We start from the raw sequence: 14125 nt of genomic DNA on the forward strand, positions 1-14125 counted from the left end.
ATACAATGTAAACATGACAATTCAACACATCTGATTTACTGGCAATTTATAACACATTATATGTCCAAGTCATTAAACACTACCTTGTTGCAGCCTCCTTAATTTGCCCATCAACTCTTCAACTTTGGGCTCCTGCCCTCCGCCACCTGACAGCAGGGCATGGAAATATATCAGCATCGTCTGGGGTTTATCAAGATTTGTTTAATTTGTACTTTGTGCAACTTTGACCAATTTACCCTTTTCCAGTAGTGTGACAGTAATCAAGTCATCAATGTTGAATCCTGTTTCGAAAATAAAAATAAATGTTAGATAAGTCGTTTTTGTCTTATCTTACCATCATGCTCCACTGTGCCTACCAGCTAGTGTTAGCAAGCTAGCTAGCTAGCTGAGTTTTTTAACTACCATTATTTCAACGTTAACGTTTCTCTTTTAGCTAACAGCAATGACTTTTCAAACAACACCCAATTAACTGTAACATTTGAGTGATTAGCCAGCTATAAAGGAAGATACTGAACATTACCACTATATTTCTATTCTGCTTTATTACAAAGCTGTTACAAGCGTTAGCTAACGTTAATAACAGTTAGTTTAAGAGCCAAGGACAACTGGATGGTAGATGCTATCATTTATGCGGTACCTAAGTCAACTGATTCCTTGTTGGTATAAAACCAATATAAATGAGGAAATATAGTGACTTAAATTTACGCCGTCTAACCTGCAGCTTCGCTCATGTTTATCCAGCGAGGGAATCTTTTCCTTAACTATCCAGACGGCTGAAGTACCCACTTTTCCTCCAGTGACGTGCACACGAGCCGGAACGCGACGTTTGGCGCCAAAGACATATCTAACTTGTGCGTGCACCACAGTAGCAGTATTGTATTGTATAGTGCATGTATTTATTTATTGCTAAAAAAAATTAGTTAACTTACAAATAAAAGTTATGCTTGGACAGCAAACAGTTTCGTCAAACTTGCTGTTGTCAGCCGTTACTGCTTGTCTACAAATATCTTATAAACAATGAATAAAGATAACTTCTCCTGGGCTGCCACAGGGTTAAGCTTATATGCAATTTATATTTTCTTTTAACTCAAACATATCTTTGGCTTTTTGTACTGTGACTTCTTGTTTTTTATTGGCCAACATACTGTGTACACTGATATTATATCTGTCCTCAGTTAAAATCTGCCAATAATATTGGCCTTGTTGATTTGTTGGTCAGGCTCTAGTAACAATCAACAACTGAGCAGGCTTAGTTTTATCAGACAAATGCCTTCACAGGTTCTGGATGTTTCACTTTCTTTATCCGATGTGGTGTTTCCTGTCAAACAGTTGAAATGTAAATTAACACACAAAGTTGGACACCTTTCATTGTATCAGTTTTAATGAAAAGCTAACAGCAGTGTAGAGGAATGCGTTTCCACTTTGATTTAATGCAAATATACAATGCAAACAGACCTACAAAGCCCCAAAATTACATAATCTATACACATCAAACCACTAAGGAGTTCTATATACATGTACACGTTAGTTAGATACAAACGCAAGAGTTAAAAAAAAAAGTCTAACAGGGCTGCCAAACAACACTGTGTCTCTCCAAAACAGGAATACCTGCACAGTGTGCATTATCAGCACATGCATATGGGAGTTGAGGGTCATGCAAGAGGTAAAAATCAAAACAGAAATCACAGAATAAAAAATGTTGTTCATGTTAAATATGTCATTCAAGTTGTGTGTGTTTACGTGTAAGAGTATTTTGGCTTCCAGTGCATGTTGATTCCTTTCCCCAGTTTCACTTTGTTGATCAAGACTGTAACCAGTATGTTATGGTTTCAAAATTAACTTAAATAGTAAAGTCTTTGTAAATTTCCAAACAATAGTCTGAGTTTGTTTTCCTCGACACCAGCTTATAGCAACTTCAAAGCAACCCCGTTATCCACATCAAGCTCAATAAATAGATAAGTTATAAGTACCATTTCCTTCAAGGCTGGTATCAATTGAGACGTTTTTAAAGTTGGATCAGCTTGGTATAAAAGTGGTCAGAAAGTCCAATACTTCAACATTAATTCACATCAGTTGTAATGAGAAAAAATAAATACAGCACTAAATTTTCACTTCACATTAATGAGTAGATGAGAGGAAATTACTGAAGGGAGTAAAGAAAAATAAAAGGAAGAAGGTAAGGGGACATCTCAGCTTTGGAGTCATAGAAATAATTTCAGAACAAAAGTTTTCTTCCTTTTGAAAAGATATTCCGTAAGAATATATAGTTTATAAATATTAATTTATGTTCATGTTTGTCATATACATCCAACAATGATTCTTTCTTTTACCATTAAAAGATTTCAGTTACTGTACTGGGTAAGCAAAGTTCTGACATCAGAGCATATTTTTCCCAAAAAGCAACACATCCATATGAATCACTCCAGCATGCCTTTCAGGGGCAGGGGGCATATTAGCATCATATACAGTACTACACTTAACTATTTACAGCTGTGACAAGCAAGCTAGAGGTATTCCTCTGGTAGTTCTAAAGAATCATAACACATCTTTAGTTGTGTTTCCAATGTTGCCATGCAGAGGTGCTTTACACCAGCAGGCTGAAAGGGAGAGATACGTTTCGGGAAAACAGACAGATTGAAGGAGGGTATTTCTAGCACTAACTTCTTCTCTTCAGGCAAAGCTGGTTTACATCAATATCAAGCGCTACTGATACCTTCCCCTGCTCTTTTTCTGTTTAATCTCTGCAACAAGGCAAGGCCGAATGCCAAGCACCCACAGGATAACATGTTTTAAACTGTATGTTCCAAGCCAAACTGGAAGTTGGGGGTAGGTAATGTAGCCATAATGTAGCTATCTGTGTTAGTAGAAGCAGAGGACAGTTAGGGAAAGCAGAGTGGTCAAAATTGAGGAAAAGACAGATCATTACATTCTGTCATTAATGGAAGGATTGGTATTAAATAAATAGTGTCCCTCTCAGCTGCATTTTATGACAGGCTGCACCTGTTTAAAAAAAGAGATGTGTGTGTGTGATAGGAGAGGACACAAAGAGTTATCATGTGGAAAAAAAGTGAAGAAAAAGTTTAAAGGAGTTAGAGAGAAAAGGGCATGTTAGCAACATTTCACAATAAAAGGAGGCATTCTCTATCTCCCTCCTGTTCTCTTGAAGGTGCAGCCTCATTCACGGGAGCGTCCCACGATAGCCAGGATGTAGAGGAAAATGTTGATGATGTCAGTGTAGAGGTTGAGGGCAGCAAAAATGTACTCCTCTGGACTCAGGGCCAGTTTCTTGTTGCCCAGGAGAAGCTGAGTGTCCACAGCCAAAAACTGCAGAGAAGAAGCAAGCATGGCATTAGTCACTTCAAGAGATGTCTACACTTGGGATCTAAGAAGAATGACCTCATCCATAAAATAAGTACCTTAAGCAACACGTCCACACCAATGCAAGGTTGTTTTCGGTCTGAACGCTACGCTTTGAGACAACATGGATGCCTCACTGGAATGTGTTGGTAACCCCATCCTTTCATGTTTTCTTGGCTTTTCCTTTCACTCTTAAAACTCAACTTTGTCACACACCATCTATCTCTTCTCGATCCATTATGGCCCATCACACCTTCTCTTACTTTGTTCATTTGATTGAATTCTACTCTTCGCAGTGATGTCTACCTCTTCTGATGACCCTAAGCACTTATTTTACCTTTTATATAATAAAATGTTCTTAGTGCTTTAATATATTCAGATCTTAATAACAAAGTTAGCGTCTTACTTTCCCCTTTCTAAGCATGAAACTTGGCTTGTGCTTTACTTCTTAACATTCTGCAGATGTAATTATCCCTTATTGGGCAGAATAAAGTTCACTGGAAGGTGGAAAACTGTCTGTATGCCAATGGTGATGACTGTCTAGTAACTGTATCCAGACGACTGGACGCCATTGCCCCAAAAATATCAAATTACCCAACTGGATGAAATGAACTGCCCTTGCTCAAGTAATGACATCCAAGTGATCATTTCTATTGCATCAAATCTGAAACTGTCAACATTACGGCAAAAACGGAATACAAGCAACTGAAATTATCAATGGGAAAAAGATGTAATTTTCCAAGGACAAAATATGAGTGTGAAACTTACGCAGGTAAAGAGCAGGGCCCCCAGTGAGGCATAGACGATGTGCAGGATCCTGTGGCGGATGAAGATGCAGAGGAATGAGAAGAGCAACAGCACGATCAGGCACACAAGCAGCACGCCCCGGCAGGAAGTGAAGTCATACTTGCTCTGTGGTGCAGAAGGAGAGAAAAGACAAATGTTGGAAAATATGAGCTGTGATAAGACATGAGACCCACCACTTTAAAGACTTACGGAGATTGTATTCAAATGCAGAAATACAGAAAATCTATTTGTTTGAATATTTCATTTTTAAATCTTTAGTCCAGGTTAATTTCGGTTCAATTTTGCACCTTTTTTATCATCACAAACTTAGTCTGTCTATCAGTCTGACTTCTCATTTTGTCAATTTAACAGTATAAAGTATAAAGCTGCTAGAAACCCAAAATACAAGAAAAATGACACAGGCGTTTTTAAAAATGTACAAGCCATTTGTCATAATCACCCATAACATTACTACAGAACAGTTGTGGGTTGTACAAAATATTGTTTCACAATTTATACAAACACACATACAGCAGCATACAATAGTGTGAAAGCTCCACATCAGCACTTTTAACTGGTTTTATCGGCTTGTCTCTACATGATATATACATAAAGTTGTTACTGTAAATGAAACATGTTCATTGTATTCACAGATAAATAGATGGACTCCAGAGTGTTAACAAGCAGCTATAACTCTAAGATGATGATGATGATATTCCTGTGTAAAAGTGTGCCTTCAGTCGGCAGTGTGTGGGATTGACTTAGGTTGCACACCTCTCAGTGAAAAACTAAAATCTGAGGAAATTCTCACTTTTGCTTCTCTAACAGTTCAAATAACAAAGAACCAGAGGGACAATGTTTGTCTGTGTGTGCGTAAGCATTTAAATACATTTAGTCAAGCAGCTGAGTGTGTTTGCTGACCTGTAGTGAGAAGAGGACGACAGTGAAGCAGACCACTGCAGTGATGCCCACTGCCATGATGACGGTCTCTGTGTCATAGAAGCTGGCAATCATGCCCACCATGTAGGAGAGGCTCAGGGTCAGGATGGACTGCAAGACACAGAAAACACCAAATTAACATCACTTAAGACACACAAAGAACGGTTTGAAATCCAATATTTCTCCAAGTGGGCAAGGGCAAGTTCTTACCAGTGCAACCAAGTTCCAGGGGTGCTTGCGGCGGAATTCTCCACAGCAGCTGAGGACGATGAGAGACACGAAGAAGACTACGTAGGACACGTAGTATGTCCACGGATTACGTCGCACAAAGTACTTGGCCTCATCTACAAAGGTGAAGACGGCAACAAAGGAGAAAGTGACCAGCAGCTGCACTGTGAGAACCATGAAGACCTGGTGGGAAAGAGGAATGACGCAATTTTTAGGTGAGATGAAAAATGTTATTTTAGTGGTATTTCATATTAAGTTATATTACACGCTATATTTCATTCTTTATCAGACCCATTGAATCTATTTGACACAGTAAAGGACCTACTTTTCTGATGAAGGCTTGTCGGATAGTCTTGTCCTCAAAGCCAGAGTTGGTGAACTCCTCATTGTCGTAGTAAGATGGAGGCCCATCACCGTGGTAACCAGGGCTGCCGGCAGGTGCTGGTGACCAACAATAACAGGACAACAATTGGGGTTTAAAAAAAAACAACAACTACCAACAAACTAGGCTAAACGAATGGACACGTCTGTGGTGTTTTCAGCCCACTGTGATTGTCGTATTGATCATCTCATTGATTGCCTAGTCATCTGTGTTAAGTCTGATCTAGCCAGCAATGTGTTTTCTTTCTGGACAAAAATGTGCTTACACAGTTTTTCTAGCATTCACAAGCCGTTAGAGTGTAAATCTATTTACAGAGAAAACTCCATCCAAACTGGTAACTTTCACACGGAAAACTGAGACATCTTCATGTGGCAAAGAGGAAAAGTTTCCGGAAAGTAATAAATGAACACGACTTTAGCTGAGCACATTGGTTTTGGTCCTGAAAATGGAGCATAAGCAGAGTCAAATGACATGATGTGCTCACTTTCATAGAGGTACACCCCAACTATTTGGCTATGTCATGGTTTATCGCCTGTGATTCAGGTATCTAATAATGAAAAAGGGAAAAGTCTATTCATAAATGCCTCAGATATGTAGTTAAACACTCACCTGTAGCGTCGCCGGGAAAGCCTGGTTGTGCAAGTCCTTGCTGATAAGGCCCCTGAGGGTAGGGTCCCTGTGGGTAGGGCATCTGAGGGTAAGGCATCTGAGGGTAGGGACCAGGGGTGAAGCCTGGGCCTGCCTGGGGGAAGCCCGGTTGTCCATAGGCGGCTGCTGGTGGGTACGGTCCCCCTGGGGCTTGACTGTAGTTGGGAGGGGGCATGCCGAAACCTGGCTGAGGGGGTCCATAGACGTTGTTATGAAGTGGGTTGGTCTCACCCATAACAGGGTATCCACTCTTGTCCTGAGACATGTTGTGGGGGAAGGTTCACTCTGCTGCTAGAACAATCTATGAGAAGAAGAGATGCAGAATTGAAAAAACAACTGTATCCTGCACAACCATACATTAAGCAGGTAAGGAGATTAAAGGAGGAATTTAAATCTTATATTCACACTATGAATATTCATACAATTTCAACATCTTTATTACACCACAATTGTCCAAGAAGGAAGCAGAGAAAAAGTAATGACGGTACACTATCTAGGCCAAACTGGCAAAGACACAAACTGCATCTGCCTGATTAAAAAGGTGACAGCAGGAAGCGAGGACAGAGGAATGGAGCAGAGCTACAGCACGTTGCCTTTCTGTTTAAAATGTCTTTCTAAATTCTAGCTATATCATCATTTTGTGCTGTTTCACCTTCCTTTTTTGGATTGATTTTGATTCTGCTGAAATATGCCTCTTATTCACTCAATAACAGAAAAAATATAATTGGATTGGTCTTCATGAGGTCTTAGTGATTGTCAGAAACAGACTATGTTAACTCTGAGTTCTTAACTACAAGCAACATGAATGGAGAACTTAATATAACATGGGATTAAACGCTGATAGCCACGGGGAAATGTGCTTATTTCAGCACACAAAACGTAACATTCAGGGTGGTGAAATGTAGACAATATAAATCACACAACTAGAATAGAATAGCAGTAGAAAGCAAGTCTATAAATAATGTGTGAACTATTAGGCCTACATGTCTTTTTTGGTGTTACATTTTCTGTACTAATACGTGATACACAAAATGAAAAAAGTTAAAAGTAATGTAAGGTTGTTTCTGCTGCTGAAGCACAGAAGAAATGAGAGAGGAGAAGAAAAGAAGTTATGAGTTATTAATGAGTTTACACTCATCCTGTTGGGCTGCAGCAAGTGATCTAATGTCGGAAAACAGGCCAAAGGTTAGAAAGTCACTAGGGGCATTTGGCAATGGGTGCTAAGAGAAGTCCAGTCTAAAACCCTGCAGATTTAGGAAGTGAACACACACTGGCAGCAACCGCAGTTCCTAGAAAGAGCTCCACAAAAAGGTTTTCACAAGACAGATAATAATAATATCAATAATAATAGTGTGCTACTTTGCCTTGGCTGGTAAAATGTGTGCATTGAGACAGATAATAAATAAACACAGCCAAATAATACTAATAATACTAATAATGCACACACACTGTAACATTATTTGGGTGACCCCACTATCTAATGATTCATATTGGGTGTTTAGTGTTAACAATTTAACTTGAATGAATGTCACTTGGGGCTGCATTTTCTTAAATCTTATAGACTAATAGACTGTGAGATAAACTACATTCAGATTACATAAAACAAAGTAAAGCTGCAGATCCTCACAATGAAAAAGCTGAAAGTAGGTAATGTTTGACCTTTTTGCTTAAAAGGTGATTGATAAAAAGATTTATTTTTATTGCTGATATTCTTTCAATTCATTCAAGATTCAAGATTGACACTAATCATTTCAGCTCTAGTGTCAATTGTACACCGCCAGGTGGGGGTGGTGGTGGTGGTGGTGGTGGGAGAACTTGATGGCAGAATGTGTTTTATGTGATTCCTCCACAGTTTTTTTTGTCATTTAGAAACTTTCCCAATAACAAGGTTCAATCAGAGGTGTACTTGATCCTTTTTACTGCAGTGAGGTGGTGGATTCTAGTGAATTGACCTGATCTCAGCCGAAACTTACACAAGTAATCACAGGCTACATTCATACCTAAATAAAACGGTCAATCCCACACACAGGCTTTATGGATTTAGCCAGCAGGGAACGTGAAGCAGGGATGGATGGCATGAGAGAAATGAGGAGACGGCACGGTGTTTGCCGCCACACAAGTGCGGACAGTGTTACCATGGACGCAGGTGGTGCCTTGGTAACCAAATGTATTATTAATCTGCTTTGCTTGAAGAGACCTGACATATTGACAATTACTGCAGTATCCTTCCCCCCACCAGGCCCCCGCACAACCCTGGTCAACATGTTTCTGTGCCTTTTACGTGGCAATCTATAATGCTAATGAAGCATCTACACCCATGACACAGAGCTGCACACTAGAAAACAGAAATCTCTCAGCAATCGAGGTCAGATTTACAAGGTTGATTAGTGCTTTCAAATGTGCTGTGCAGGTTTCATATAAAGGCCTAAAGCCCCCGGAGGAAAACTTCAGCTGAGCAGGAGGGGAGCCAAAAGCCATTCCCCTAATTGCTGACTTCAAAAGAAGAGCTTGAGTGTGCAGCAGACTGACTTTACAGTGCTGCATAGGCCTGTGCTGTTTAAACTACTGCTACCGCATGTATATGGTACAGCTGTGTGTATAGTGCATATATATGCACACACAAGCAAGCACACTCTCAGGCCTTGTGCTATTTCTTACACACACACACACACACACACACACACACACACACACACACACACACACACACACACACACACACACACACACACCACGAATCAAAGGAATACACAGGAGTACAAAAATATCCATTCAGTGGCAGATTAGAGAGCTAAAAATCATGTTTACTGCTTCTCACACTCCCTCCATCCCTCTCCTCTCCTCTTTTCCAGGCCACATTGAACTGAGCGTTATGCAACACTGCTCTATTTTGCCCTGGAAAACGCATCCAGACTCCAGTGTGTGTCCTCATGATCCCCGTCTGTCCATCACCAGGACAGTGCAGTGAGGTACTGCAGACAAACATGGCGAGTGCTGGCTCTGCTTCATACTGACAGTCTCCATTAAGATCAAAACAGATTACAATCATTATCTGAGGAGCCAAATCCCTCCCGGCTTTCCGGACAACAATGGTTGTGTAAGGGAGGCATACAGTACACAGAGTACAGCAGTTTTGCTGAATTACCTTAAAAATCCATCTATCAGTCAGTAAAATGTTTGCACTGTAGTCAATATTAGATCAACTTAAAAAGATCACTCTCAATCTGAATTGACAAACACTCCACTTAATAATTCTGTAACACGTCAAACGTTATGTTTGCTTGCGTCACACAAGACAGGACATCTGTCAACCCAGAGATGTAACTGAATAACCCAAGAGTCCTTAACTAATCATGTGACACACACTGTCACAGCATGTGATCCCCTCCCTGTCCAATGTCCATGTAAAGCATTTCACTTTGTAACTCAGGACTTGAGAGAATTTGCCATCCATGTTAGGGCTGGACAGTAAAGCTGAAATCCCACGTAGAATAATCATGCTGATGTAAGAAGCAATAAACTGTGCTCTGTAACTAACAATAATTTTCAATATTGATTAATCATCCTATTATTACTCCTTTTAATTCCATTAATCAATTCATCTTTAAGTCTATTTAATGATTTCCTTAAGCCCAAGGTGATGTCATCAAGTTGCTTGTTTTGTCAGACCAAAAGTCCAAATCTCAAAGATATTCAGTTTATTATCACACAAGACAAAGAAAAGCAGCAAAACCTCACAATTGGGAAGTTTTAAAAAACTGTCCACAATATCACTGTTATGTATCAGGCTACATGAGGGCAAACTCTTCATTTGTGTAAAACAAAAACTTCAATAACTAACTTTGTTCATCTATAATTAAAGCTTGTTGTGACTCATTTGGACAGAAATTTGTAGAATGAACATGATAAGATTATATCATCAGTGTATGATTTTGTAGAAAACCAACAAACAGTAAGTGAATTATCCCCCAGTCTTGATTCATATTCATTTCTAAATTGTAGCAAAAGCTTAAGATGATCTTGTAAGTCATGTTTAACAAAAGTGACTTCACATGTTTTTAGTACTCAATGAATACGTATTGGTCTGTGTGTAGCTTTTTATCTGTGTATGATGGATTAACTCCATAGTAACACACCATGCAGTAAAGAGAATGGGGCACTAAAGTTGGAAAATGTGCATGAAGTCACAACATCTAGGTCAGGAGAGATGGCCTTCTCTGATATTTTGACAACAAATATATGTGTCTTGAGACATTGACACATGTAACTGTAACCACTAAAAAAGTACTTGTTTAATAAAGCCCAAAAGAAAAAAGAAATAAAATAAAACCCTGATCTCCAACAGTTTTTAAAAGAAAATAAGGTTAAGGCGGTTCAACAAAGGACGTTAAAAGTTAGTGCACTCTCTGCGAGCCACTCATCTCACAAGTGCACAAGTTCAATTCAACGACCACAATAGTTTCACTTCCATGTCTGAGAAGTGGTGAAAGTGAAACCAGTCAACACAGTTTTTTGGGTTGTTTTTTTTTTTTTTGAGAGTGGTGATTCAGTTTGAGGTACTGTTTATGCAGCTTTACATGCATTATGTGGGAGATTTCAAATCCTCTTAGAAGAGACGCCCCAACACTAGGATAACGGCAGTGCCACTATCCCTGGCTGATAGCTATCGCTAGGGGAATTAGGTTAAAGGGAGGGATTCAGTGGGCTAGCCAGAGAGCCACGTTAACACAATTAGGCTAGTACAATACCTCCACAAACCCATATACAACATGCTATGTGCATGCCTGAGCAACACCAGGAAACACAGTGACAAAACAGGAACTGCCACACAAAGCAGTGGGGCCTACACAGAGGGCAGCATGTTAACATGTGTGGCGCCAAAACAAGTTAAAAGTTGTGATTTCTGATGGAGGAAAATACAACTCATTTGAAAGATTAAGTATACAACTTCTGAATATGCTGTTTCACCGTCACATGATGGGTGACCAACTGGGTGGTAACAGTTTTGCAGCCTGTGGGGGGGAAAGTTTCACATGGTTGTTTCACACCAAGTACAGAACAAGTTGATTTTAATCAAACTCCTCAAAGCACTCAGTGTACAATGATAAGAGTCCTATTATGAAATTGTCACTTGGACCACCTGGTAGATAAATCTCCTACACTGTGTCTGCCAGCCGATGCAGCAGTCTGGCAAGATATTGTCATCATGACACGCCGTGTCAGCAGCAGCTCTGGCTTTGTCAAACCTGTAGACACCTCGCCTTGTGACAGATGGCTGCACTTTGGGTAGGCTAGCATAGTATGGCAACATACGGCTGACACCATGAAACAAATCTCAATTTCTCTTTATAACAGGACTGATTTTTTTGCTAAAAAGATTTCACTTTGATAATTTCACATTTTGAACAATGTTTTTGTGTTTTCTTGTGGTGACTGCTGACTTTGTCATTATAATGACATAAAAGTTTATGGTTTGAATACCAGCTTATCTTGTAATAACATCAAGTTTCTAATTATAGCACCAAAATTTCAGACATTATTATATAAGGACATGTTTTTGCTGAAACAAAATAAGATGCCATGTTGTAATAACAAGAAATAAATGTCATTACAAATGTAGATTATCTTGTTGTAAGAATAAAATAGCAATACACTGCCGTGGCATAGCCATAGCTCTAACAAACACGACTAATTTATCACCAGCTTAGAGTTGAAATCGACTATTCACTTCTTACAATGTGTAAGCAGTTGCCAATTTCAGGAGGTGGCGTCGGCAAGATAGCTCAGCTTTATTGCTCTTGTCTGGTCAATACAAGCCCATTGATCCTTGAAATCCAAATCTTACCAAATAAAACTCAAGTGTTCGTAAAACAGACTTATCTTACTCCAATACTCCATCAACAGGAAAACAGAATTGGCACATAAATGCTTTTTTCAGGATGAGGCAGTTATTTCCAAGGCTGCAATGGAAATTCAGTAATCCTGGACTTAAAATGAAGTCTGTTTCACAGCCGGATAGTGACACAACAGCAGAAACATCCACTAAGCTCTCCTCACCTTGTTCTTCCATTAAATGCTTATCCACTAACAATAGTTTTACTGTAACCCTCAACATTAATGACAAAATGTTCATTCAAAATCCCTCACTCAACAAATCAAGAAGCTGCAACCAGCTAAGCACAGCAAGTCAAGTTAAAACTGTATTATATGGAGAACAAACCGGATGGCATCATGCATAGTGACCAGCTGTCAGAGAAGAACAAAGAGGCTGTTTATCTGAGTTGATGAATGTCACGCTCAGGTATATTCCTTTAGCTTCAGTCAACGCAGGACAGCCAGACTGTAAGTGGAGAACTTCAACTAATAATTAAAAAGCACTTAAAGGAGAGTTGATAAGGACTATATAATAATATATATAATATAAATCACATAAAATTAGGAAATCCTCACATTTGAGAAACTGGAACTCGGTAATATACAGCTTTTTTAAAATAAAAAAATGGTTTAAAAGATTAATTGATCATCAAAGTAGTTGCAATTAACTCATTGATTAATAGAACAACATATAGATAACATATATCAATATCATGACAAATGCCTGTCACTATTTTCTAAAGCCCAAGGTGATGTTGTTGAATGTCTCGCTTTCTCCAAACAGTCCAAAATTTAAAAGATATTCTGTTTTTCATCATAGAAATTAAGTTTACATTTAAATGAAAGAGAGAAAAGCAATAAATCCTCACATTAGAGGAGCTAAAAAATGACTATATAGATTAATCAATTATTACAATGGTTGCGTTATTGTTTTTATGTCGACTAATCGTGTCACTTCTAGAAATATCATAACATATGATGTTGCCAATATCACATCAATAATTTACAGTGGAAAAGCACCACAGATATTAATTGTATGTCATGCATAGTGACTTACAACACTAAAAGATCAATCTGAGCCAAAAAAGGAGGGAACGACATCCATTTAGAGGTTATACGCGACAGGAAACCAAACCTGAAACATGAAGCCAACATAAACAGCGAGCCTCGTTTTCATGGTGAACCTGCAGCGGGCGCAACTCCATCGAGGCCTCACCACCGCAGACAAATGCGACACTGCGATCATCTGTTACATCAGACTCAAACATATTAGCCCCAAGATAGCCGTCCCGTCACTGTAGGAAAATACTGCAAAAATGTCAGTGATCAGGAGATAGCAAGATATCCGGCACCCCTGCTCGCCATGATGAATCCATTAAATAAGTTGTTTTTTTTAGGACGTCGACCACACGCCGCGCCCCCACGTTTACAGTCCTGAGCTGTCAGCAGCTTGCAAAGCCAAATTTCGCTTCTTTGTGCCTTACTGTATCCATATATGTAGTTTGCAACTCTTCTGCTTATGCTATCTGTTTTGTTAATTTACCGCTTTACCGTTATATCTCGCAGATGTTAAGTGACCGTTGGCGACAGGCTGGATGCTGACGGCGGCTAACCAAAGCCGTGCTAGCTAACAGCAAAACTTGCATATTTAATGAAAATTAAATTCTACTAACAAAACACACACGGCTGATATATTCTCGCCAAACTCTAACACCCTTACCTGTAATGTTTATTTCAGAGTAGCTGCCGACATTAACTCTCCCTCCTCCTCCTCCGGCTCTGGACTCAGACTGAACAACTGGGTCGAGAGCCGCTGACGACACCAAACGACGTCGTCACGTGGTGTGTGGGAATCTCCGGTTGTTACACAAAATGACAACATGTGTCTCAGCTCCTGCCACAATGACGCAG

At 39.4% G+C, this 14125-nt stretch overlaps 1 protein-coding gene across 1 annotated transcript; it reads right to left on the bottom strand.

The window, feature by feature from the left end:
- Positions 1-1369: 1369 nt before the first annotated feature.
- Positions 1370-13982, bottom strand: grinaa (glutamate receptor, ionotropic, N-methyl D-aspartate-associated protein 1a (glutamate binding)). The gene is made up of 7 exons (XM_070921392.1): positions 13935-13982; positions 6302-6641; positions 5636-5751; positions 5293-5493; positions 5065-5193; positions 4126-4269; positions 1370-3324 (listed from the first exon to the last, which is right to left on the bottom strand). Exons 2-7 carry the CDS (start codon positions 6603-6605, stop codon positions 3175-3177), a joined length of 1044 nt encoding a protein of 347 aa, XP_070777493.1. The 5' UTR covers positions 6606-6641; positions 13935-13982; the 3' UTR covers positions 1370-3174.
- Positions 13983-14125: the final 143 nt, after the last annotated feature.

The sequence above is a fragment of the Enoplosus armatus genome, chromosome 16 (assembly GCF_043641665.1).
Source record: "Enoplosus armatus isolate fEnoArm2 chromosome 16, fEnoArm2.hap1, whole genome shotgun sequence".
Taxonomy (NCBI): Eukaryota; Metazoa; Chordata; class Actinopteri; order Centrarchiformes; family Enoplosidae; genus Enoplosus; species Enoplosus armatus.

Excerpts from the sequence above, each read along its gene's own strand:
- grinaa (XM_070921392.1), bottom strand. The coding sequence starts at position 6,605 with ATGTCTCAGGACAAGAGTGGATACCCTGTTATGGGTGAGACCAACCCA. Across the intron at positions 5,494-5,635 it reads GACAAGCCTTCATCAGAAAA|GTCTTCATGGTTCTCACAGT; the intron begins GTAGGTCCTTTA and ends CTTTCCCACCAG. Across the intron at positions 4,270-5,064 it reads TCGTCCTCTTCTCACTACAG|AGCAAGTATGACTTCACTTC; the intron begins GTCAGCAAACAC and ends TCTGCACCACAG.